The following is a 25232-nucleotide window of genomic DNA, read 5'->3' on the forward strand; positions in this document are numbered from 1 at the left end:
CCCCGCCGCGCCCGCCCGCCCCATCGCACGCTGTTGTCATGGAGGAGCCAAGATGGCGGCGCTGGCCTACACCGGGGGCAAGCGGGAGATCAACTACTACTTCAGCGTGAGGAGCGCCAAGGCGCTGGCGCTGGGCGCCGTCCTGCTCCTCACCGCCTGCCACGCCGCCTCCCGCCGCTACCGAGGTGAGGGGGCGGCCGCGGGCGCTCCGCGGGGGGCCGCGGCTGCCGGGCAGGGGAGGCGGAGCCCGGCGGAGCTCGGGAACCGCGGCCGTGCAGGGAGGGCGGAGGTTCCCTCCGCCCGGGGCAGCCGCGGCGGGCCGGGGCGGTCGGGCAGCGTGGCGCGGCGGGTCGCTGGCTGCCGAGGGACGCCACCCTGGGGGATAGAGGGGACCCGGCCCGCGGGGCCCTGCGGGCCCGGCCTGGGGGTCGCCGCAGGCCCCGGCGGTCGGGCGAGGCCCCGCGGAGTGAGGCGGGCGAGCGGGGCCGGCGGGGCTGTGGCTATGCGGTGTTTGCACTGAGAGCTCGCCGCAGCTCCGGGGCCCGGCCTGCGGCAGGTGAAGCTGCAGGGGTAGAGGGTGACTTCTTTCCTGTCACTGGTTTCCTTACGGCATGATTAATGGCCAATTACCTGGCAATTAGTGGTTAAAGTCTTAGTTGGTACGAGATCTGGTATATATTGTTTCACTCTTTGAACCATCAAACGTAACGAAAGCGGCCGCTGTGGTGGATGGAGCGCAGTAAAGAGCTGCTGGCTTCACGTGTTGCCGGTGGCCGCGGCCAAGCTCCGGGCGCGGAGCGAGCCGGTGTCACTGCGGCCGTGACCGCCGCGCACGGCGCACCTCGGCCCGCTCCTCCTCGCTGGGGCTGCTTCGGCCCTGGAGCAGAGAAACTTGGCATGATCCGTAAATGCAAATGCAGCCGCTGAGGGATATATTTACTTGTTTCTGTGTCACGCTGAAAAATGCGGTATGTTTTTGTGGGTAAATGAAAAAGTTGATCTGCAGGGAGATGACCGCGGCTCTGTTTGTTGTAGCACAGCTGGTGTCGTGTTCTAACACTTGGCTGCCAGCATTCATGGGAGACAAGGCTGAGCGAGGGAGTTCATAGTGGAAATGGAAAAAGGGGTAGGGATCTCTGTGTTTACAATTCCCTAGATTCACCCTCTAGCTGGCATGTCGGTAAGCCTGATAAACTGACTAGTATTAAATTGGAAGCATTTACTGAATTCTAGGGTAGATCAAGCATGAGGTAATTGAACTTGCCTGTTGTGCAGCGTTCCTTAAGGCACAAAAGAGTCACAAAACTACACAGAAGGAGGGTGGCAAATTTTTTAAGAGGGATTGCAAGACTAAGCAAATGGGAGCTGACATATGAAGCAGGTTACAAGGAAAATAAAATATGCATAATTTTAGTATATTCTGTGAGAGTTAACGAGGGGGTTGAGTCTTAGATTGCAAAATGGTGATAATCTTCTGTAACAATTCAGTATGAATTGTTACAAAACTTTGAAGTTTTTTACCTAAGGCTTTCAGTTTCTTGAAGCAATTAAAGGGTAAGGGAAAGGTTTTCCCCTAAGTGTTTAAAACTTAGGATGACATGGAGTCATAGTGAAAAGAGACTTACCAATTTGGGCTTCTATGAACATAAAATGTTCAAAAGAGAAGTTTAGAAAAGGAAGGTGGAAAAATTACAGCAGATGAATTTTTAGGATAGATAAAATCAGAGGTGCTTTAATCGAAGAGATCATTCTGCAAACCTTCAGTGATAACAAACAGTTGAAATTCAACTAATGCCACTTTTGACAAGTAATGAAAAAAGCAGAGGTTTTCACTGATAGTGCACAGCTAAAGCTCACTGGCACCTCACCCATTCTCAGTGGTGTTGGTCACCCACTCTAAGTAGTGGTAAGGTAGAACTTGGAAAGTGTGTATAAAAGAGCAACATAAACGGCAAAAGAATAAAACAGCTTCTCTATGACAAATAATAAACTAAAATTCTGTAGCCTGAACAGAAACCAAGTAACTTCTTAATGTTCTCAAATGTCAGGAATTACTGGGGGAACATAAATTGATTTTTATTTTGCCATAACACAAGAATATCAACTGACAAATGAAATTGGGTAATACATTTTAAATGATCGCAAGAAGGCGCTTTCTTTTACACGTAAGACATTTTACACCAATATTTTTATATCAAAATATCCCAAAAAGGGTCATTATGATTTCCAGAGGGTGTTGGAGGTAGGGCTGCAAACAGGTTGAAAGTAGCCAGGCCATGTCATGTGAGTGATTTCTGTGTTTGTTGTGCTTTTATACTCCCCCTTTTGTCTCATTGTCATTACATGGAAAGGTTTTGGCTCATTTTGACCCCAGCCATGCAAGTACATACTATAGACAGGAGCAACCCAGTGTACTTCCAGTCAAACTTGCCTGTATAAAATTTACTTGTATGGAAAAATGCTGACTGCAGTTGTGGAAGGTCAGATTAATGTTTAGGAATACTGTTGTATTTAGGGGTCACCTACATTTTTTACAAAAGAATGTGAATAAAGAGAAAGTACAGGCTGTCTTTAATTTGGGGAGAGTTAAGTGGGTTCAATGTTTACATTCTATCCAGTGACGTTAATGCTTTGTGGTTTTCAGTTGTTGTATTTCAAAGGTACAGTCGTAAACTGTTTTGGAAATAAGAATTTATTTAAAATTTCACATTCTTGAAATCAACAGTAGTACACTCTGTTTAAAACTACATTTTTTACTTTGAATAATACAGAACAATTGAATTTCCAGCTCTTTAAGAGTATGTATTTTAGAGAAAGCTTTGTGAAACAGCATGCTCTGGTGCTGAATGAAGACTTTGAGATTTCACAATTTCAATTGAATAGCCATGATTTTGAGGAATGATAAATTAGAATAATGAACATTAAAAAAAATCAGAAAAATTATGCACTTTGTATAACTATAATGTTGTGTATCTAAGTTAGCATAAAAATTTGTTGGAAGGATAATTTACACAAAGAAAGAGTTCAAAAAGAATGGTCTGTGTTTTGTGTATACATTGGCACTTGAAATTCTTTTTCTTTTGGGTTGTTTTTTTGGTTGGGTTTTTTGTTGTTGGTTTGTTGTTTTTTTGGGGTTTTTTTTTAAGATCTCACTGATGGTTAAGAAGTTGTGGTGTATTAAAATGAACATAGTTCTTTGGCTGCTATTTCACTTGCTAAATCCAGAGTTGAGCTTTTCTGGAGGCACTGTCTGGTTTATAACCTCCTCTTTACTTTCTTTCTTTCTTTCTTGGCTGCTGTTTCAGTTTTGTTATATTCCCCTGTGTCATCTTCTCCCCTTATTTTCTACAATTATGTTTAAAGGAAGATCTCAAACTTCAGTAATAGCCTGAATGAGTTTCAGGAGCTTTCTAGTATTGCTCAGGGCAATAGTAAGATAATCAGTACCTGGAGTTGGGAAAGAAGCCTAACCCCTTGACATGCATTATTGTCTCTCTGTTTGAAATGTATGCAGTGTTTGGGATGTTACTTCAGTGAAGGTGCTGTAGGATGTTTATGGGCAACTATTGAGGTGGGAGTGCCATGGAGTACAGGGGTACTGAGCTTGGCCCATGACCTCTCTGTAAGGACATCCTCCAGTCTTGAAAACTTGATGGAGAGAGGGGTGATAGTGGTCTACAAATCATGGCAGATAAAAGTCCAGACTGCCTTGTCCATTGGAGAACCAGGGAGTGCCCCAAGTAAATCTAGTAGAAACCACATTTCAGATAAAGGCAGATGATTCTTCAGGCATCAGCTCTGGATATAGAAAACTCTAGCAGGATTCTGTGGGTGCTAAGAACTTGAAGACTGCTTGTCCATTTCACTAAATCCTTGGAATGAACATAGTTGGGAGAATGTTAGACAAGGATATAATGTTTATTTGCCCTCTTCTTATTAATCTGTGAGCATCTGCTTTTTGCCCCTCTTGAAGATGGAACACTAGGCTAGACTGACCACTGGTCTGACCACGAATAACTGTCCTGATTTTCTTACACATCTTTCTCAGCGAGTTAATGAATGTCAGAGTGAGTCTGATTAGTGGTGGATATTCTTTTACAAAGTTCACTCTTACATCACTTTCATACATCTCCCAGCTGTCATCATTTGTGAAGTAGAGGCCTTCCTATCAGTAATAACTCTAAACCACCTCATTATCAAACTCATGTTGCTTTTGATTAGATAGTTTTTTTTATTATTCCTGACAGTTTCATTTTTTATGCAACTTACTTGTAATTATAGTTTTCCCTGATACTCAAAATTGCAAACTCATGCAATTGTGTTGCTTGAAAACCAAAGTATGAGTTGAGCTTAATGAAGTGAAGGTTTCAGAGAAAGTGTTAGGTATGGGCAGTGGTACATTGGTCCTGCCCAAGCTAGAACAAGTTCCTACCACTTCATTCACAACCATTTCCCTGTTTGTCAGTGCTGGGAAATGCCAAGAATGACAAAAATGTTGGAGAGCAACTTCTCTTGCAGTGAATGGGTTCAGTTGTGTTCAGTTATAAAACTGCAGAATCTGACATGGAGTTGGGAAGATAACAGTCACTGATTTCATAACTGAGATATTTGAAATTTAACATGACCTGAAACATCAGCACTTGTAAAATGATTAATCTTAATTAGCATAAAGCTTATTGACTGGAAGGGATAAGTGCAGTTAGAATCATCAGCAAATTTATGTGTAAATGTTTGGGTTTTTTTTTTTTTGTGTATTAACCCATATCACCTGTTCTAAGGTGACCACATGACTGTATGTCTTGCAAATCTTGTAATGAGTTTTATACTCTATGTAAGATGCTGTACATGGTGATTCTGTGTAGAAGGTTACTTTATTCAACAGTTGTATTCTTTAATTTCTTATTAGTCTATTTGGGATAGTAGATAGCAAAGTGGATTGGTGTCTCTTAAAGGAAATGCCATTCTAAGTCACAGCATCTTTCTGACAGCAGAAGTGGGATCACTAACATTTTGTGGCTGGGGTGGGATTTACAGAACAAGTATTCTATAATGAGTGAGAAGGCAACTTGCAGAAGCTTGTGCAAGATGTATTTACAATCAGTTAAATTTGTTTACTGCTGCTGATGATTTCAATTTCTGTTTTTCAGAAGTTGTCAAATTATTTTTTATGATGGCAACAGGGCTATGTTTTACATTTCATGTGTCTGAATTCTAATCTTAATGTAACATTTCAAAGGTGGTGATACATGTGAGTATCTTCTGTCCAGTGGGAGATTTCTTGGAGAAAAAGTATGGCAACCTCACAGTTGTATGATGCATAAGTATAAAAATAGGTAAGGAAACTCATGTATTCTGTTCATCTGTAAATAAGCATCATTGTTTGATTGCAGCTGTAGTAATTGCTGTAATTGTAGTAATAGTGTAATCTATTGTTCACTTTACATCTGATTCTCTAGGCTTTCAAAAATGTACATTTATGAGAAAGAAATCTTTTCCAAGTACTTTATCTGTGTACAGTGTTTACCATAGTTGTATTTCTGTATAAAAATACAAATAAATGTTGGTGATGGAGGTACTGGCACAAGTTATGGAAAGCCATATGAGGCTGCATATGTCACTCTCAGATTGCTGACCTCACATGTTAAATTGAAAATAAAACTATCCCAAATAAAATAAAATTACCTATGACTTTTTTCACTTCCTAGTAAGATAACTCTTTTTTTTTTTTTTTTTTTTTTTTTAGAGTTATGCTGTATGTTACCTTTTGGAAACAACTGTATTTGTAGCACACATAACAGGAAAACCTGCTTAGTTTCTTGCCTAATTACATTAGCAGGAGAGTTCATTTTCAATTCTATGCAAATTGCAATAAATTGGTTATTAATTCAACATGTTAAAAAAATTTATCATGCCTTAGAGTTGGATATAATGTTTAGAATTATCTATATAACTGTAGATTTTGAGCATACTTCTTTCTAAGGTATGTATTTTCTGTAATGTTGCTGTTTTGTTTTACAGTGAAGCAAAAAATTGCCTCATAGACAAACATGTTGTATTTATAGGAGATTCTAGAATTCGACAGCTGTTCTATTCATTCATAAAACTGATAAATCCTCAAGTCAAAGAAGAGGGAATTAAGGTGAGATAGCTTGGTTTTGTGGTTGATTTTTTGTTTCTTTCTTCCCCATTTACCTCATAACTCTGGTCTGAACTTCAAAAAAACAAATTATACTGTTTGCTGGCCTTGCCATATGAAAGGAGAAGCACAGAAAGATCTTTTGAAGAAGAACAAGATTAGACCAAAATAATTGTTTGGGTACACATGAGATAATTGTGAATCTGAGAAGAGAACTGGAAGCTCAAGAGAAAGCTTGCAGCAGCCTGGGAATAAATTAATGAAGCTGACTTGTCCCATAGCAATTTATGCTTCCTATTTGGTTTCTTGATGAGAAAATTATTGCTCCTTTGTGTGTTTTTAAATAGTAGTAATTCATGCCTTCTAATTTGTCATTTAAAATGTCAGTTAAATTGCTGATCTAATCTGTTCATAAAAATCCTTGGGGCAATGACAGATTTCCAGGTCTAACTTGAAGCTGAAACTAAAAATATCTTCAGGTCTTACCTTCTTTTTGATCACTGATGAATAGCTGTCTGAATTTTATAGTGTTAAGTATGTAAATTGCAGCCAGGTGGAAGGAGGAAGAAAGGATTTAGTTGTATCATTTGTTGAACAAAATGCTGATTTCTTTTGCTCTGTGATACTTTTTGGGCACATGTCTTCATAGATGTATGTACATATGTGATGGAAAATATGCCTTTCAACAGTACATCAGATTTGTCAATTATTTAGTAATTCTGTCACTTAGAAGTGCAAGGTGGCAGCTTGTCCAGCATGCAGCATGCAATCACTTCCATCTGTCAAAACAAGATGTTTGATTGATCCAAGAACTCTGGTTTTCTTAGTCAGTTGGTTAGGTCACTCTTGGTGCCCAGAAGTAATGGTGAGATGAGAGAGTGCTGTAATGGATCTTGAGAGTGTTTTTTGTCAAGTTTTATTGAAATCAAGATCTCAGTTTGAAGAAGTACACTTATTATGGATCAGTACCAAAATTAATACTGTGTTTTATAATTTTAAAGGAGTATTGTGATTGCATATCTGACTCCTTCCTTTCTGGTTTACAGTTTTCACCCAGAAAATTCAATAATGCGTTATAGATTTTATTTCTGCCTCAGACTATTTTCTTTTATTCTTTAATTAAAACTGTATTGGTTGTTTTGTGTAATGGAGATGGGCAGATGAAAAGGAAGGCTGGAATAAGGCAGTGTAAGAAAAAAAAGAGGAAAAGTCATAAGTTTTTCTTATGTTGGGAGGCTAAATTTAGGAAAACATTTGATACCTTTGTAACAGAGTGAGCAGAAAGCATTTCGCACTTTGTTGGCTGGATTGCTTCCAGGAAAAATAACTGTTTATTTTAGTAGCTTGTTTTATCAAGAAAGCAACATAAATACTTTGTGTGAATACACTGACAAGTTTATGCAAGAAAAATCCTCTCCACTGAAGATAAATATTGGGTGAGAGCAAGTTAGCATAGGTATGTAAATATTTTGTTTTCATTCTGAAAGTTTCTCTTACTTTGTTTTTGTTGTTTTGGGGTTTTTTGACAGCATGGAAATATCCCATTTGAAGATAAATCTGCTTCAATTAAAGTGGTAAGTTTTTATCTAGTGTTAAAATGCAAACCATAATCATGTTATTATTTCATGTAATATGATTGAAAATGCCGTCAGAGCTGAAAAGTTAAAAGAAGGTTAAGACCATCAACATTCTTTATAAATATTTCACAGATGTTTCACAGTGCCTCTTAATATGCTGTGTTAGGAGAATTTGGCATGGAGTATTTGTATTGTGGCTTAGTTTTGGGCATAAGCTCTGGAGCTGTGTATAATTTTTGTCAGATCTTCCAATTTGGCTTTTCCAAGCATACCTTTTGCCAGGAAGTTTACTCTTTTCATGCTGTTAAAATATATATCTGGGTCTCCCTGGATTGGTAATTGTAATTGCCATTGAGTTTTCTGTGCTATCCCAACAAGTATTGCTTCCACTGTTTTTGTGTGGAGAAATAAGTACAATGCTGATTACAATATGGATATTTAAAAAAAGTAAACAAGTACTTGAGGCTAGTTTTTCTGAAGGGCTGTGTTCTCCTCTGCCCTGGCACTGCAGATGCTGTCGTCAATAGCTTTCTTTGCTTCCCATGACAGCTGTCAGCAGTGCTGGCATTGTGCTAGTCATGTATTTATTTATGCCCTGAAGAAAACTCATTCTCTATTCACCAAAACCAAAGAAGCAGTGTGTTTGCTGAGTTCTATGAATATGGGTTTTCAATACTTGTTTGTGTACATGGTTAAGATTTAGGGTACAGAATAACATTTTAGGGTGGTAAGCCCATGGCAATTTAAGCATGTGCTGACCTGCTCCGTTGGCCTTCACAGTATGTTCCTGTGTTTGTGCTGTAGCTAGCACTGGGGAGCTGTGGAGTGGGTTGATTCAGGAGTCAATTCAGCCAAAAAGTTACTTTGTAGGATTCCTTTTCAGTCAGGTCTGATGTGGTTCATCATGTTGTTATCTGAATGCTGGAAAAGATGGGACAGAACACAAGGCAAGAGGAAGAGGCTGATGCAGCCTGATTTGCATTGGGCTAGCCTGACAGGGCCACATCTTCAAAACCCCTTAACCACAAAGATTTCAGATAGCAGGTCTGGGCTTTTGGGAGATGTCTCATAGTTAATATATTCCCAGTCTGCTGCTTCCTTGTTTTGATGCAGTGCTGCCCTTCGACATTATTGGCATGATAGCTGAATTTCCATATTCAGACTGGCTGTGACCCAATAATCCAAATGTGGAAAATACTTGACCACAAAAGAGAAAATTACTGGGAGCAAGTGGAGAGTTTAATTTTGCCCTTTCTAGTCATCACAGTAACTCTTCTGTCCTTCAGCCATTGTAGAGGATTGCATGATTGTTCACAGGTTCCACAGCCAAATAATGAATTGACAGTTCTCAAGTGAACTACCAAAATGTAACAATCCAGAGGAGTGGTGATAGAGCTTTCCTCTCTGCTGATAGTGTTTCAGCATTGTGTTACAAAGTTTCCTCACAATAGTTTCTGCAGATGTTGTCCCTGCTATTTCCCTTCAATGCATATTTTTAGACTATTCAATAGTGCTGTCCTGAGGAGTAACTGAATGCTAGGAAGTCATGGCTTTCCCTGGGAGACATAAAAGCACTAGTCTACACTGTCCTAGATGAAAGCTGAGCACTGCTCCTGGCATCTAAAAGATTTGTTAGGTTTTGATTTTGTTTGAAAATCATGATTTCATGCTATCAATTATTTTAAAGTTTGAAACAAAGAGAATCTGCTGGTAAGGATGTGGAAAACTGAAAAAAAAGCAAGTTCTAATAAGTTATAGATGTGACCTTTTGTGGTCCCTGATTGCAGTGGAAACCCAAGAACATCTCATTTGGCAGACATAAAAAAAAACCTTCTTGGTGAAATTCTGACTCCTGAACTACAAATAAAAATTTGTTTTTTTATGAGGGAAAAGTTTTGTGGATTTGTTGGCTTCTTCTCTTTTTTTTTTTCGTTGCTTTCTGTTTTCCATGCTGAAGTAAGATATCAGGATTTTCATGCTAATTATAAGGAAATCACACTCTGAGCCAAATGTTTTTCCTTTAGAATTGAATTAATGGCAATTAGTTTGGGTTTTTTGCATTTTTTTGTTTTAGTCTACTGATTGTCTTTTAAGCTTGCAGAGTAACTCTGCCTTTTTTTACAGGATTTTCTGTGGTATCCAGAAGTTAATGGCTCTATGAGGCAACGTATCAAATCTTGGGCTGAGGTTTGTTTTAAGAGATCTATAATTTGACTTCAGAGTGGTGAAAGGAGGATGTTTACTGGTGTATATGTTTCTGGGTATCTCCTGGTCTTTCAAGGATGATATCACTTGGACCTTAAAAACCCCTAAGCAAACTAGAAAAACCCTACTTCATAGGAGCAGGTTAATTAATCCTATTAAGAGCTAAAGGAATTTCAGTCTGGTTTGGTATTTTACTTCTGCTGTGGCTGCAATGACTCCACTTTAATGTGACCAAATGTTTTGATACTTATGAGTCCATTTCAACTTGAGATATTCTATTATTTTGTATATATATGTTAATTTGAGTGTTTCAGAGTGAAGGGCAAAGGTAATTTGCAAAGTCAAGAATTCTTTGATTTGATTTGTTTTCAATATCTCCCTCAATTGGCCTCCTAATTATTTTATGTGTTTCAGTTATGATGCAGGCTGTCTTGTTATTCTGTATGTAACTCTGATGACAAGTAATACATTTACAGATTGGCAGCTAATTTCTTCTTGTTTCTTCCTTTGTTGACCTTTCAATAGCCTGCAGTTATTTAGTAGCAGCTCACAGTGATTATTTTGCTATCCTGTTAATCGTTCTTGCACGACACTTTCCATCAGGATAGCTGAAGTTATCGTTTGATTTTCTTTTACTGTGTTTCTATAAAAATTGAGCACTGCTGGTTTTCATTGTGGTGCTGGGATAAAACTGGTTCTGGGGTGGTTAGGACTGTTTGTTTCCTTGTGCTCTTTTGTTTGAGTACACTGGCCCTTGTCCTTGTCCTGCACAGAACTGTCGCACGCCTCTGGGGTGACAATGGTCAATGCAGCAGCTCTAACAGATGTTTGACAATGCTGAGACTGAGATAAAAAGTTCAGTAGTGTGATCTGCAATTTACTTGACCTTAGGAGAAGATGTTTTAAAGAGAGCTTATGCTGCTCAGTTGATCAGGATTATAGGTGCTTATTGATACTTCATGCTTTTGTAGATTTTATTATGTGAATTCTATTCTGTATCTTACAAATATCAGGTGTATGTTCTCTGCAATGTATTTGCAATCTACTCTTTTGTAACCGTTAGCTGATGGGCAAGAGAGTCATAGTGAATGTAGATATGAGTCTTAAAATAATTTAAGAATATTTTGAAAGTAATTCCTTTTTTTTTTTGTTTGTTTCTTAGGGTTCTGTGGAAAAACCCCATATAATTGTAGTAGGAGCTGCCACGGTAAGTTAGTGAAGAAGGAAGTTCTTGTAGGATAACTTTTAATGTTCTCAAGTTGGTTACATGAGCAAGTTGTTAAACACAGTTTGGAGTAAAATATCTATTCTCAGTGAATTTGTTGTTACTAAAAGTAGTTTTAAAATATCAGGTATGCTTTATTATACCAGTGTGATGTACAGTACTTGGTTTTTGTCAGCAACACTGGTTAATAAACATTAATTTGCTTTAACATAGCTGATAAAGTGGATTTAGTTAAAAGCAGATCATTAATTTTAAAAATTAAAGTATTTGCATACTAATTGAAGTGTATTTTTAATACACCTTTTTCAGTCACAAAATTCTGCTTTTGAGTATGGCCCAATCTGGGATGGTCTCTTTCACCACATATATTTCTTACATATATATATATATATATAGAGAGAGAGAGAGAGAGAGGTAAAAATCACAATTTTACATGGATAATTCGACAGTTAAAGAGGTTGGAGTTCTGGAATCTTGTTGCACTGGAAGATTCCACCACTGATAAGCATTGCAGCATCACAGGAAACAGGGCTGACAAGCACCAGAAGAGGTGTCCTGACCCATCAGTTTGCCACCAGGCAGGATATTTCTACTTATCTTACACTTGGCAAGAGTGAACCAATTCTTTAAAACTTCCAGGGATGGAATTCAGCAGGCCCCTTAATTAGTCTGTTCTAGTAACAAAGTCAAATCAAACAAACACTCATCTCATTATTTCCACATTTAATGTCCCTTGCTTCCAAATATTTGGGAATTGGAATTTGGAAAGAATTAGCTAATTTATTTTCATAGGAGCTGAAATGTAAAGAGAGAAAAATGTGTTGCATTTAAAGCAAAATCCTTCAAAAGCAGTTTGTTTTAGAGACAGTTGAGGCACTCTACCAATCTGGAAACTTGTGGGCATGCCCATTTAAGGACAAACTCCCTCACTTTTAAGAGGAGGTCGTGTGTATGTAACCCTCCACACATTTCCTGAGGCATCAAAAATTCTCCTTTTCCCTTAGGTGAACCCCTAAGTTCCCTTCCTCTGTAGGATCCACATAAATATTTGAGCTTTAGGAATTGTAGTAAGCCTAGAATATGATTTCTCAGTCTGAGGCTGTAGCATTTATTACCAGGATGAGTCATTGTATTCCATAGAGAAAATGCCATTATATATGGATAATGGTCTGGCATGCAGAAGGTCAGGTTGCAAAGCTGCAGGACACTTAGCTAAATAATTCCCTTTACTTGTATGTGTATATTAGCTCTAGCTTGTTGCCTTTTGTGGACAGCAGGAGATAGAAACTAACAATATGCAGGGGAGGCTCTGCTCTTTTTAACACTACTATATTTGTACAAAACATTTAATATGATAACTAGAGTTGAACAAAGATAAACATCCTCTATTTTAAGGGACTTCAAAAAAAATAAAAGCTTCAAAAATCAGACATTTCTGCAACCTCACCATAGCTGACAGTGGTGTGGTAACCTGCCACTAGATTAAACTTGTTGCATTTTGAAATTTACCTATATCTTTAACTTAGCTCTTGGGTGGGTCATGCTACTTCAGCCTGGACATGTCTGTCTTAAGATGGCAACTGCATAACAGTTTATAAATAGAAGTCCTATAAGCTGGAGGGGCTCCAGCTCATACAAAAGTCAGTTGCTTTCTTATTTTGGGAAAAGGAGCTTCTCTGAGAATGTCATTACCATGCTCTGCTTCTTAATTCCTCACTTCCTGTTGCAAGGAACATGCTGCTTTAACTGTCTGTTAAATATGTTGGTGTTTCAAATTAAGTATTTAGCTGCTGGGAGAAACTGCTTCTTTTTTTCCAGTGGGAGTTCTCAGAGCAGCTGTATGTTGTTTGGCTTCACAAAGTATTAATTTATATTGAATAATATTTTCAGGAAGTGCATTAATCAGTGTACTTGTCTTCTGATGAAATTTTTATGTGGCTATTTAGAGATAAATAGGATTTGCTACATTTAGGCTAATTGTTTTGGTTTTGCTTTTTTTAGTTTTTACTAGGTCAGTAGAGATATGGTAACACTTAAAAAAAAAAAAAAAGCTGCCTCCATTTTTCATACAGTGTGGGAAATAATTTTCAAAAGTTAGGAGGAATTCATGAGTGGGTATAGTATTCTCCCAGGGATTTCCTATAGAAGATTAAACCAGAAATTAAAATTGCCCTTGTTTGGTTTTTGAGGTTTCTTTCCCCTTTGTGGATATCTGTAGAACAGATGGAAATATTGGAACTTGATACCACTGTCAGGTTTTGTTTGCATGCATCTCTTGCTGTAGTCAGTCTAGAGAGGAATTGATTGAACTGGCCAAGATTTTTCAATAACAAGAGTGGCTTTGCTACTTCATTGTTGGATAAAGCCAGGAGACTTTGAATTAAAATTTAATTTATGAAAAGTCAAATATACACATAAGGTGGATGTTAAATACTCTGTATTTGGATGATGTGTTTGAATGTAATTACCTGTCTGGATAGCTGCTTGGTCTAAAAGAATTTTTTTAGCGCTTTTGAATAGAAAGCTGAAGAAATCTAGCTGTATTGAAGTAATGAAAAATAGCTACAAGTGGAGCAAGGGAATCAATTAATTAGGGATCCTCAGACATACATGTTCTGAATTTATTTCTTTTTTTCTCCAGTGGTCTATCAAGATTCACAATGGCAGCAATGAAGCTCTTGCACAATATAAAATCAATATCACTTCAATTGCACCTCTTTTGGAAAAATTAGCAATAAGTAGTGATGTTTACTGGGTCTTACAAGGTAAAGTAATGAACAGTAGGTAACAATTTTTAACTTTACTGTCTGTTGAATTAGTATGTTGTAGGCTATAGAAAACTTAATCCATACTGCTTACTTGCAGATTGAAAAAGGTGTTAGTTGAGCTTCAGTCTCTCCTTTCTTGCAGTCATAACTAAGCTGATACCTAAATAGCTGCTACTGCTGATAGAGATTTCAAAGCTGTAGCATGAAAAGCTTTTGCCTTATGAACTCTTAATTCTTTGTTGGCTTACTCTCAGACTCAACATGCCAGGTCTGTTCTCTGTGTGCTGTGCTCCATACATACCTCTTGGGAGTCAAGAGTACAGGTGCATGTAACAGCAGTATTCCAGTGGTTTTTGTTCAATTAAATTTTCAGGTTATATTAATAATAGAAGAAGTTGAACAAGTGCATCCTCTGTGTGTGTCTACAATGACTACACACACTCTTGAGAATACAGAGAATTTAAGTCCCTAGAATGAAATTTGTTTCTCTACATTGGGATGAGAAATCATGGCTCACAATGAATTAGTGAGATTTTTATTGTGGCACCAAGCTTACATTGTTTTGCTTTTCTTCAATAAAACTAAAATATTTCCCTGAAAGTGAGCAATGAGCTCATAGGTAGAATGTTCTCCTGGTTTCTCTGCCACAGGACACACCATTTTAGATTGTCATCACCTTAGTTACAAACACAGGCAGATTTTGAGCCCTGTTAGCCATATATCCAGCTGTACCCTTACAGTCATATCCAAGTTCCTGTCAAAGATGGTTCTAGAGGTAAATCTGAATTAACAAATCAGTCTCCCATTCCTTTGAAAGCCATGGATATTGATACCAGAAGCAGTTAGCTGTCAGACTTGTCCCACCATGGTACTGCTGAGGACCTTGTCCATTTACATAATCTCTGAGCTCTTCAGTAGCCCAAGTGGGAGGAGAAGCAATCTGTACAGAGTTGTCAAGACATTGGTTATCCTAATATAGGCATGATGTATCTAAAGTAAATCAATCTACATCTCACAGAGTGTGTCACAGCAGGAGCTTTTCACAGGAGCTTAAAGACGTCTGGCTGACCTTTTGATCTAGAATCACTTTCTTTTAAGCTTTACATAATTTCTGAAGCCTGTGGGCAATTAAGTCAACCTTTTTCTCTGTAAAACTGAGATTCTGCCGTAAGTTAAACTGAAATCAAGAGGAGCAAGTGGAATATGTTTATGGCCTATGAGAAGTGAGGAGCTGAGGTTTTTTCCACAAGAGAAAAAAGGGTTTGATAAAGTTTGGTTTTTTTTTTTTTTTTTTTCATATGTCTGTTCTGCTGCCTGTCTTCTGCCCTTTTTCCTTTTGGAGTCTTTTCTTGGGTGATTCCATTGCTGAGAGAAAGCATAAGCAGCTCTGCACTTTAGCATTATCTGCTTTTCCTGGATTCAGAGAAATTAAACAAACATTCATTTCTAACCTGCAACTACATATGCATTAATAGGGAATGGTGATAAGAACATTTAGTGATAAACAGCTCTGGTAACTGTAGCAGTCATTTATTCCTTGCTGTACATTTTTTCTGTACAATTAAACAATTGTGACCTCTTAAATGAAAGCAGCCTGTGCAACTTGAGCTAAGGAAATCCGTTGATAAGTCTAATATTAATGTGTTCATTCTTTGTCCTTTGAAATTCAGATCCTGTTTACGAAGATATGCTGAGTGAAAGTCGGAAAATGATCACTAATGAGAAAATAGATGCTTATAATGAAGCAGCTGTTCGTATTCTGAACAGCAGCTCCCGAAATTCCAAAGCTAAAGTGAAAGTGTTCAGTGTATCAAAACTGATAGCACAAGAAACTATCATGAAGTCTGCAGATGGCCTGCATCTCCCTGAATCAAGCAGAGATACAGTAAGTGTTTTTATCACTGGTCAACATTGGAAGTATTAATAGTAAAACAAGATCTGAAGTGAATGTTCTGAAACTGCAAACAGTATGGAAGTAATGAGGACTGCATTTGTCAGGGAATTTTGTTCAGAAATTCCAGTGGGTGGGAGTGCAGTCAGTTTTATAGGCATTTTAAAAAACATAATAGCAAAAACATTAGTGCATAACTATTGTTAAATAGCTGTTAATCTACTAGATCTTTTAGATCCTGAGTGCAAACTTCATGCTTTCATGTGTATGAATGTGTTAAGGTGGTAATGACTTGTAAAGCAGTGCTTAGAAGTAAGTCTTAAATTTCCCCCTATGTGTCCAGAAAATTTGGTTTGGTAAGAAGCATGAAGAAGCTAACAAACACATAGTATAGATCTTCCTGGTTGCATGGAGTGCCTCTGGCTTTATTTCTTCTCTTTTACTAACCAATGTGTATATGCATGCAGTGGGTCCTTCTGAGGTTTTCACCATGCCCTTTTTGTGAAAAACTCTCCCATTATGTCACTTTTGGTTCCATTTCTTTGCAGGTTTAAGTTGCTTTAAAGTGCTGGATGAGCTAAATGCCATCTTACCACATGTTTCAGTCTGTCATGTTTCAGAGACTTGCATTACTGTGCCTCTTTAGAACCCAAGTTTGTGAGCTGGTTTTCATTTACAGAAATAATGAGAGGACCCTCCTGTTCTAAGATTAGCCATTTTTGCTTACCTGTAGAAGTTCAAGCATTTTTTTTTTGGAAGAAGTGTTTTGACTGGACTGTTAAGATACAACTGAGTATATGGTGGGACTGTAAGATTTTATTTTTGTAATGATGAGGGAGAATTGCATATCTGATGTCAGCGCATGATGCAGAAGAAAATTTCTTTCAATGGAAATGTTAACTTTCTTATTAGAAATTAATTACCAAAACTGCTTATTGTTTTACAGAATGCAATGATTCTTATGAATGTCTACTGCAATAAAATAATGAAGCCCATTGATGGCTCCTGCTGCCAGCCTCAGCCTCCTCTCACTCTGATACAGAAGATAGCTTTCTGTTTCTTTACTTTGTCCATTTTTGGATATTTAATTATCAGCTTAATTCATCGGAATAATTATCGGAAGAACAAATCATGCACTGATTTGGAAAGTGGAGAGGAGAAGAAACCTGCCGTCAGCACACCTAACGTTTCTACTTTAGAGATGCTCTTACACTGCTTTTGCAAACTTGGTCTAATCATGACCTATTTTTATCTGTGTGACAGAGCAAATCTTTTCATGAAGGAAAATAAATTTTACACACATTCATCTTTCTTCATACCCATCGTCTATATCTTGGTTTTGGGGGTATTTTATACTGAAAATACCAAAGAGGTAATGATCACCTTGACATCCCGCTTAAAATGTTGTTTCCCAGTTTGTGGGTAAAATAACCCATTTCTAAGTATTCAAGGTTAATTTTTCAAAGTTATTATAACTCACCTGCAAAAAATGCCATCTTGAGCAGAATAATGTCTGCATAGAATTAGACAGAGGCTAAGGCTTTTTGAAGCCATATGGATATCACCACTTTAGTCATTCTCACTCTTCCAAACTGGAATTGATCCGAACTCGGCTAAAAGAGAATTTAAATAATGTTAAATCTGTGCCCACTAGACAAGACTTTTACAGTTGGGAGAGACCCATTTACCCATAAAGTGGTTTATTGTTTGAACTTTTTCTCCTCATTTTGTAGATGTTCCTTGTTCTTTTTGGAATAGCAACACTCTTGTTTTGTTTTGCATTAGACTAAAGTGTTAAATAGAGAACAGACTGATGAATGGAAGGGCTGGATGCAACTTGTTATTTTGGTTTATCATATCTCTGGAGCAAGCACTGTAAGTGATTTGAATTTCTTTTGCTTTTAGGGGGAATGCAATTTGAGTATTGTATCTCAAAAGAAAGATAGTGTAAATGGACATTAGAACTGAATAGAATGAGTCAGTAATGCTATTGTTTCTGTTGTTTTAAACATGGTATTAGCAGAGTTAGTTTTTCTCTCTAAGTGTATTTTTGACTGACAAAAACATATGTTACTTGACCAGTTAAAAAAAAAAGTGTCCTCTGTGTAGAATATTGCATTAATTTATTTTTAATTGCTAGCAACTTGAAACTGTTGAAGGTGAGCTTTCAAAGAGCCCTTCTTAAGTCTCTCATAACTAGTAATGGAATATGCCAAGTGTAGAGCAATAAATAGAAAAAAATTGTCCTAACATGAGAAGTTAGGACACCAAAAGAGCTTAGTAAGAAACAGGGCAAGGTACCCCAATGTTTCTTTTCTTGGTTAAATCTGATTTAGTGCAATGCAGAAATAGCATAAAGGAGAGGGAGCAAAAGGAAAGCAAAAAATATTTACCTGGACATTTATAAAAAGTACTTTATTTTTCTCAACAGTTTTTGCCTGTGTACATGCACATTCGAGTTCTGGTTGCTGCATATCTGTTTCAAACAGGTTATGGGCACTTCTCATATTTTTGGATAAAAGGGGACTTTGGTGTATACAGAGTCTGTCAGGTAAGAATATCTCCCTACTATTTATATAAATAAATTTTTCAGATAGCAAAGTATCCATAATATATCCATACTCTCTAAATAATGTGATACCAGCTCATTTAACCAAGGTTTAAACAATAAAAATGGCTGTTGTGTCTATGTAATCTGAGCTGTTTAACTGGTAGTGTTCATCTAATACAAACTTAAGTCATATAAATGATACTTAAAATGTAAAAAATGTAATTAGGTACACTCTGAAATTACAAGACAAGCATCTTCTAATAAATAGCAATGGAGATTCCATTGCAGTACAATTTACAGTAAATAGCAATAGGTAAATAAAGAGCCAGGTAGGCTTCCAAAGACAGTGTATTGGAGCCTACATTTATTAATAAAGAAAAGTAATTTTCACACCATAACAACACTGGACAACATACCTGGTTTTGTGGCTTTCCTCCTAGGTTTTGCAGCATATGCTGTAGTACTTTAATTTTTTTCTAATGCATATCTTTTATTGCAATTAGGTTTTACATTGTCCTGTAACTCAGGTCATTGTGCTTAGTAAATGTACATTTACAGCCTGGTGATGACAGTACCCTGGCTCTAAATGAGCTAGCCTAGGTAGCTTTTGAGGATGAAAAAAGAGAGACATTAACAGCATCCAGCAACTAGAGCACTTCGTCCCCTGCCTGGGAAATAGTCAGATAGGGTTAACCTTATTTTCATCACAATCTCTACCCAAGCAGGTCAGGGCAGTACAGGTCCAGAACCACATAATCAATCTCACCTTGCCCTGCTGATGTTCCCTGTGCTACTTTATCTGTGTTTCAATGTCAAACACATAGATATTTTTGTACAGTGCTAAAGGAACATGTCCTCATCTTTCTCAGCTTTGCCTCCCAGTTTACATATCCTCTGTCTTCTCTCCTCTGACACCCCCCAGGTTTTATTTCGTCTCAATTTCTTGGTTGTGGTACTGTGCATAGTGATGGACCGACCTTACCAATTCTACTATTTTGTGCCATTAGTCACTGTCTGGTTTATGATCATTTATGCCACCTTAGCTGTATGGCCTCAGATTGTCCAGAAGAAAGCAAATGGTAAGATTTCTTTTTTTTCTTTCTGCTATAAAATACATATGTTATTATAATGATAATCATACAGAAATGGCATTGTTAGTAGATCTCAGCCTCTTTGTTAGTCAAAATATGCTAAACAGCTGCTCACAGAAATACAGTTTGTCATAGGTGAATTAGGTCAGTTGAAAAATATAACAGCTGATGACTAAACTCTGCCTCTGGCTACAGTCAGATTAGAATACTTTTTAATAGGTTTTGATCATCAGGAATGTGTTTTACAAGAATTGTAATTTTACCGGATGGAAATGAAAACCATAGGTTGCACTGTGTGTGCTTGCTGGGGCTGTGTCTGTCGTGCGCTGGGTGCAGTGTGAACAGGGAGTGTTTAGACTTTCTCCTTCTGTGTTGCCAAGGTGTCTGTCCATCCTGAGCACCAGTTCTGCCTTAGCTGGCCAAATAAGAACATAGGGGCTTGCTATCCTAATATCTTAGATTAAATGAGCTATCAGAACTATGTCTTGTGGTACAAATATTTTAAATAAAAATGGAATTGAAATCCCAGTTTATGTGTTGTAATTCCTTAAAAAGCTGCAAACCATGTGGTAAATGCTTATTGAGGAATATCCTTATTTTATAGCCTGAAGATATGACCATGAAATATACCAAATATATACCAGGAATAGATGCTGCAAAAATACACTTGAGTAGTTTTACAAGTTATCTCAAAGGCAAATATCTTCTGTCTTTTTTTTTCTTTTCCCAGAAACAGAGAAATTACTCAAATTACTCTTGTGTACTTTGGAGCAATAGTGTACTGTGAAACTGGAAAATCTTTCAATGATAGCTTTCAGTTGTTTATGATCCTCTTTACAGCTCCAAGTTTATATGGTTGGAGGGGGAGATGATCTCTGTTGCAATGCTGAGGTTTGGATAGAGCTTATTTGACAGCTTTGAGGAGTAGTTTATCAGGCTTGTTTCAACAAGATACTTGTCCTTAATGAGCTGCAGTTGAACTTTGGAGTAAAACTGATATCTCAAAGTTTAATAATATTTACTCATTTCACATGAACAAAAGGAAGGCATTTTTATGTATGTATTTATTTACACTCACCTGGAATAAGGACTGCCTGTGCAGAGTGTTTGGGAAAGCAGAGGTTTTAAAACAGTGTTTCTGTTTGAACACCTAAATTCTCTTCTTTATGTATTTTGTCCCTGTCTTAGAAATGAGGCTTAGTTTAGGCTCAAAACTTTTTAGATTTTTAGTTGCTGTGAATGTTTATTTTAATGGCTTAAAGTAAAATTTAAATGTAGATAGTGATAAAATATTGCTGGCAATATTTGAACATTTATTTATGAATGGATCTATTACAAAGCATAGCTACACTAAATAATTGGCAGTTATTACTTAATGTGTCCTGGGGCTTGCTGTTGAAAAATTAATGACAGTATAATGATTAATTTATTTCTTCCTCAGGGAGCTGCCTGTGGCACTTTGGTTTACTGCTGAAACTGATTTGCTTACTGACATGTATATATTTTCTGTCATATTCTCAGGTTTGTAAATCCTGGCTATATTTATCCTTAATGACCTAAGAGTATATTATTACCTGTCTTTACTTTTTGATGTGCTCATAACTTGTAATTTGCTCCAGTATCATAAATACAGAAGAAAAAAAAATGAACCTTTTGATTTCTTCTCGTATTTGAATTGGTTTGGGTGCTGGAAAAACCCACAACTATGTGTCTTACTCATTGGTTTGTTAGGTTTGACATATTTTCAATGTACTACTGTGAATGCAGTAAATACAAGGGCCTATGCTTTGGATTTGGGGTGGGGTTTTTTCATGTGCTTAGTTACTGAGTTTTGCCAGCATATGGGGATGCATATGGTGATACAGTGATAATGAAGTTCTGTGTTGGCCCTGATACCACATCAAAAGATTGGTTCTCAGGCTAAATTAGCAACTCGCTGCATGCTGTAAGTACAGCTGACAGAAAGAAGTCAGGGTAGAGTTTGTCCCTCCAGGATCTTACAGGGGGGTTGTGTGGTTTTTATCCCTCACTGGTTTTCAGCCTGTTGAACTGTAGTCTTGGAGTGCATATTCCTTATCACAACCTGTTAGTGAGTCTCTCCCTGTGAGGAGCAGTACAAACTGGAAGGCATGCAAATACCTTAAGGGGAAGCAAAACTCAAGCTCTCTCTCATGTGAAGTTTTTCCCTTTCCCCTTTCCCTTTTCCTTTCCCTTTTTCTTTTGTGGGGGAAAGACTTCTAAGGAACCCTGTTGTTTTTCTAGTGCCATGCAGCTAGTGAAATAAGGGTAGAATAATATTAAACATTTTATTGATTTAAATTCAGTAAATACAGTTGATGTCAGTGTTAATGCTTCTCCATGTTTATCTTTTACAGGGTACATTTGAGAAGATATTTTCATTTTGGCCATTGTCCAAGTGTTTTGAACTGAATGGGAATGTCTATGAATGGTGGTTTAGGTGGAAGCTGGATCGCTATGTATGTAACATTTGCATAAATTTTTACTTGTCTTTTAAATGTATGTTTTAATTTGTGGGAGGAGGAAGGGTTGTTTTCCTGCCCTCCAGAGAAAACAGGAGTTTGCCCCAGTGTTTAATAAAAGACAAAGCTGTACCCACTTTAGTACTGCAAATGTCTATCTGAGCCTTGCTTAAAAGATGGAGGTTTATTTACTTGCTTCTGGATTTTTAAAAAAATTAAGTATCAAGTATCCTAGATCTGTCTTTTCTCAAAAATTTTACTGTGAAAATGTAACACCTGTAGCACTTCAGGCTGTTGAAAGACAAGGAAAATTACTGTGGTAGCTTTTTTAATAATACTTTTTGCAAGCTGTATCAATTAAGGATATATTTCTTTTAAGGTAACATATGAAACATTAAAATCAGGGTCTTGGTGCCCAAACTGGACTACTCTAGTACCTATTTTTAAATTGTTTTCCATTGGGAAAGTGCTTTCCTTCCAGTTATTGACTCTGCAATGGGGGGGAATAGAGCAGGGAGACATTGATCTTTTTTCCTTTCCTTCTTGGCAAAGGTGAGTGGAGTTTCTAAGATGGAAGCCTTGAAGTGCTGAACTTACCCTTAACGGGATCAGTCCCATGTGTGTCCCCTGGGGCAGAGCCTTGTCACACCCTGCCTGGCAGCCCGTGCTCCCTGCTGGCTCCTGTGAGCACTCTGGCTTGGGTGGTGCTGCTGAGGAGGAGAGCTCAAAATAAGTACGGAGAACAAGCACTGTGTGGGCCTGAAATGGCCTCATGTTGCCAGCTGATGAGAACGTGGCTTAAGATTCTAAAACACTCGGTTGAAGAATTGTGTCTGTGAGAGAGGGAAGCACTTGTCCTGCTTCTCTTGAATGTTTTCACCTGCCAGTTTGGGAGAAAGCCAAAGACTTGTGGTTTGTCCCCAGAGAAAGCCTTTTCAGTGGTGACATAGATTGCAGAGGGGATAGTAGGTACTCGAAAGCTTCTTGAAATTTGTCTTGTCTTTAATGCTCTCTGAAGCATTAGTAAAGGTTCTTTATTTGTAGGTTTTGAGTTGAGTTAAAAATTCAGTTTATGACTATCTTGTGTCATAAAACCAGAAAGTCTGGTTTCATTTGCTTCAGTAAATCTGGGAAAGGACCTTTCGAAATGTAGCATTAAAACTACTACTAAATTATCTGGTAGCATTTCTAGTAAGGGTTTATACCTGAAGTACTTGTAAAAACCATGAAATATAAATTGCATTCTGTTTGTCTTTTATAGGTGGTTTTTCATGGGATGCTGTTTGCTTTTATTTATCTGGCATTGCAGAAACATCAGATGATATCAGAAGGAAAAGGAGATCCTCTTTTCTCCAACAGAGTTTCAAATGTTTTATTATTTATTTCAATTGTGTCTTTTTTGGTAAGTATCTATTATAACCTAGTATAATCAGGTTTGTAAATATCTGAAAAATAAGTTTTCTGAAGTTGTTGTTTAGTCAGTATTATCTAACAAACCTTGAAAAATCAAATCTTTATTTGGAGATATTTTAGCTGGATTTTTTTGTACAGCCCTACCTATCTACTCACTAAAATGTTTTCTGTTCAGTCAAATGTAGACAAAAATATAATTTCTCTTTCAGTTTATTTCAAAGCTTAAAAGAAAATTGGATCCAAAAAATAACATGGTAGATAACACAGCTCTTATCTTCACACTTGTTTGCTCATCTATTTTGATGAAAAAAAGTTGTATTAAGAATTACTCATCAGATAAGTATTCATTAGTTGCAAAAAAAATTTAAGAGAAACACAAAGGTTAAGTCATGTAGTTTTTTTCTGTTAGTGTCCCACATCTTAGTGAACCTACTAATGCTAAAACAATTCAAAATATCATACTCTTGTTTCATTTTTATATGTCCATATAATTGCTACACAGACTAATTTTTTAATATCTTCTAGACCTACTCTATTTGGGCGAGTAGCTGTAAAAACAAGACAGAGTGCAATGAGCTACATCCTTCTGTTTCTGTGGTGCAGGTAATTATTAGTCCTTTTTGAGTACTGTGATAGAATCTAGTCTGTTCTTATTTAAGCTTTTTAAAAAGTTGTTTTAAAATATATTTGTGCTTTTGCATGGCATGTCAGATATTGAACTTCATTCCCATGTCTGAAAGTGAAAAAGAGTTTAACAACATTAGTCAGTTTTTCATTGCCTTTAAGCCCTGGAATTGCACACTGTGATTGTGGTTTTGATTTATCTGGATGCCCTTAAGGTAGGTTTCATATGCACCATTTAAGTCCAAACCCAACTTTTGACTATTTTACATAGCAGTGGAAAAGAAGAAAGCTGTGGAAGAGAAGAAAGATGTAGAAAAGCAGGAGTGTTTGGGAGGTATTAGTGTAGGAAGCAGCCTGTGGGACCCTGTAGTCACTTCCAGACAGAGAAGATGTGGGCCACAGAGCCATGCCTGTGGTTTTCTTCAATTTAGATGCTCCTCTTGCTGTGCGCCCTGCCCCACTATACCCCAGCTGTCTCATTCTGTGCCCTGTTTCTTCTCTCATTATTTTGTCCTGCTCTCTTGAGGGGCAGCAAGAGGGATAATATTAATTTTTAATATTATTTTATCCATCTTGACACCCTCTCTTTAAAAATTGAGGGTTAACTCAAATTTGTGGCCACTTTTATTTTAGGCTGGCATGGTGTTACATGTTTTGTGACCATGCCTAGGAGGCATGTAGTAACACCTGTCAGCATCAAGGCCATGATTCTACTGGAGATGCAAATGTGCCCCACTATACTGTAAGCATTTGTGTACAATATTTTTAGTTTCAACACCTACTTTGTTAAGTATAAACTGCATGGATTTTTGTTTGGTTTATATTTTTATTTGCTTTTAAAGAAATTTTAATGCATTATGCCCTTCACTTAGTGCAGTGAAAATGGATACACCTTTTATGTGTTGTTTAGCTTGTCATCCACAGTCGCTTCCTTTGTTTTACCTTTTTTTTTTTTTAAACCCAAAGATTTTAGCTTTCATCCTCATCAGGAACATTCCCGGATATGTCCGATCTGTGTATAGCTCATTCTTCGCCTGGTTCGGCAAAATTTCTTTAGAGGTAAGTAGAATCACCAGAAGCACAGTGCATAAAATCTTAGAAATGTAAGATGGTGTTAGGTGGTTCTTGTCTATGGACTATAACATAAAGAAAAGATGTATTGGCCTACTAAATACCATGCTGTCATGTTTGACCTCTTTTAGCATTATAGCTTTTTTTGCACTTAAGAATCGTGGCTGAAATAGCAGTCTCACAGTAGCAAGCTTAATTCT

General features: G+C 37.4%; 1 protein-coding gene across 1 annotated transcript in view; it reads left to right on the forward strand.

Moving 5' to 3' along the window:
• The window catches only part of CASD1 (CAS1 domain containing 1), a 28341-nt gene continuing 3109 nt past the window's right edge, over positions 1 to 25232 (forward strand). Inside the window, exons 1-17 of the mRNA XM_063151531.1 lie at positions 1 to 185; positions 5237 to 5333; positions 6019 to 6139; positions 7666 to 7710; positions 9838 to 9900; positions 11081 to 11125; positions 13785 to 13908; positions 15582 to 15796; positions 16749 to 17174; positions 17588 to 17677; positions 18234 to 18353; positions 19276 to 19432; positions 20886 to 20965; positions 21820 to 21921; positions 23186 to 23326; positions 23863 to 23940; positions 24928 to 25020. Of these exons, the coding sequence (XP_063007601.1) occupies positions 53 to 185; positions 5237 to 5333; positions 6019 to 6139; positions 7666 to 7710; positions 9838 to 9900; positions 11081 to 11125; positions 13785 to 13908; positions 15582 to 15796; positions 16749 to 17174; positions 17588 to 17677; positions 18234 to 18353; positions 19276 to 19432; positions 20886 to 20965; positions 21820 to 21921; positions 23186 to 23326; positions 23863 to 23940; positions 24928 to 25020 (2130 nt within the window). The 5' untranslated portion in view covers positions 1 to 52. The remainder of the gene's footprint in view (positions 186 to 5236; positions 5334 to 6018; positions 6140 to 7665; positions 7711 to 9837; positions 9901 to 11080; positions 11126 to 13784; positions 13909 to 15581; positions 15797 to 16748; positions 17175 to 17587; positions 17678 to 18233; positions 18354 to 19275; positions 19433 to 20885; positions 20966 to 21819; positions 21922 to 23185; positions 23327 to 23862; positions 23941 to 24927; positions 25021 to 25232) is intronic.

Source organism: Melospiza melodia, chromosome 1 (genome assembly GCF_035770615.1).
Source record: "Melospiza melodia melodia isolate bMelMel2 chromosome 1, bMelMel2.pri, whole genome shotgun sequence".
Lineage (NCBI taxonomy): Eukaryota > Metazoa > Chordata > Aves > Passeriformes > Passerellidae > Melospiza > Melospiza melodia.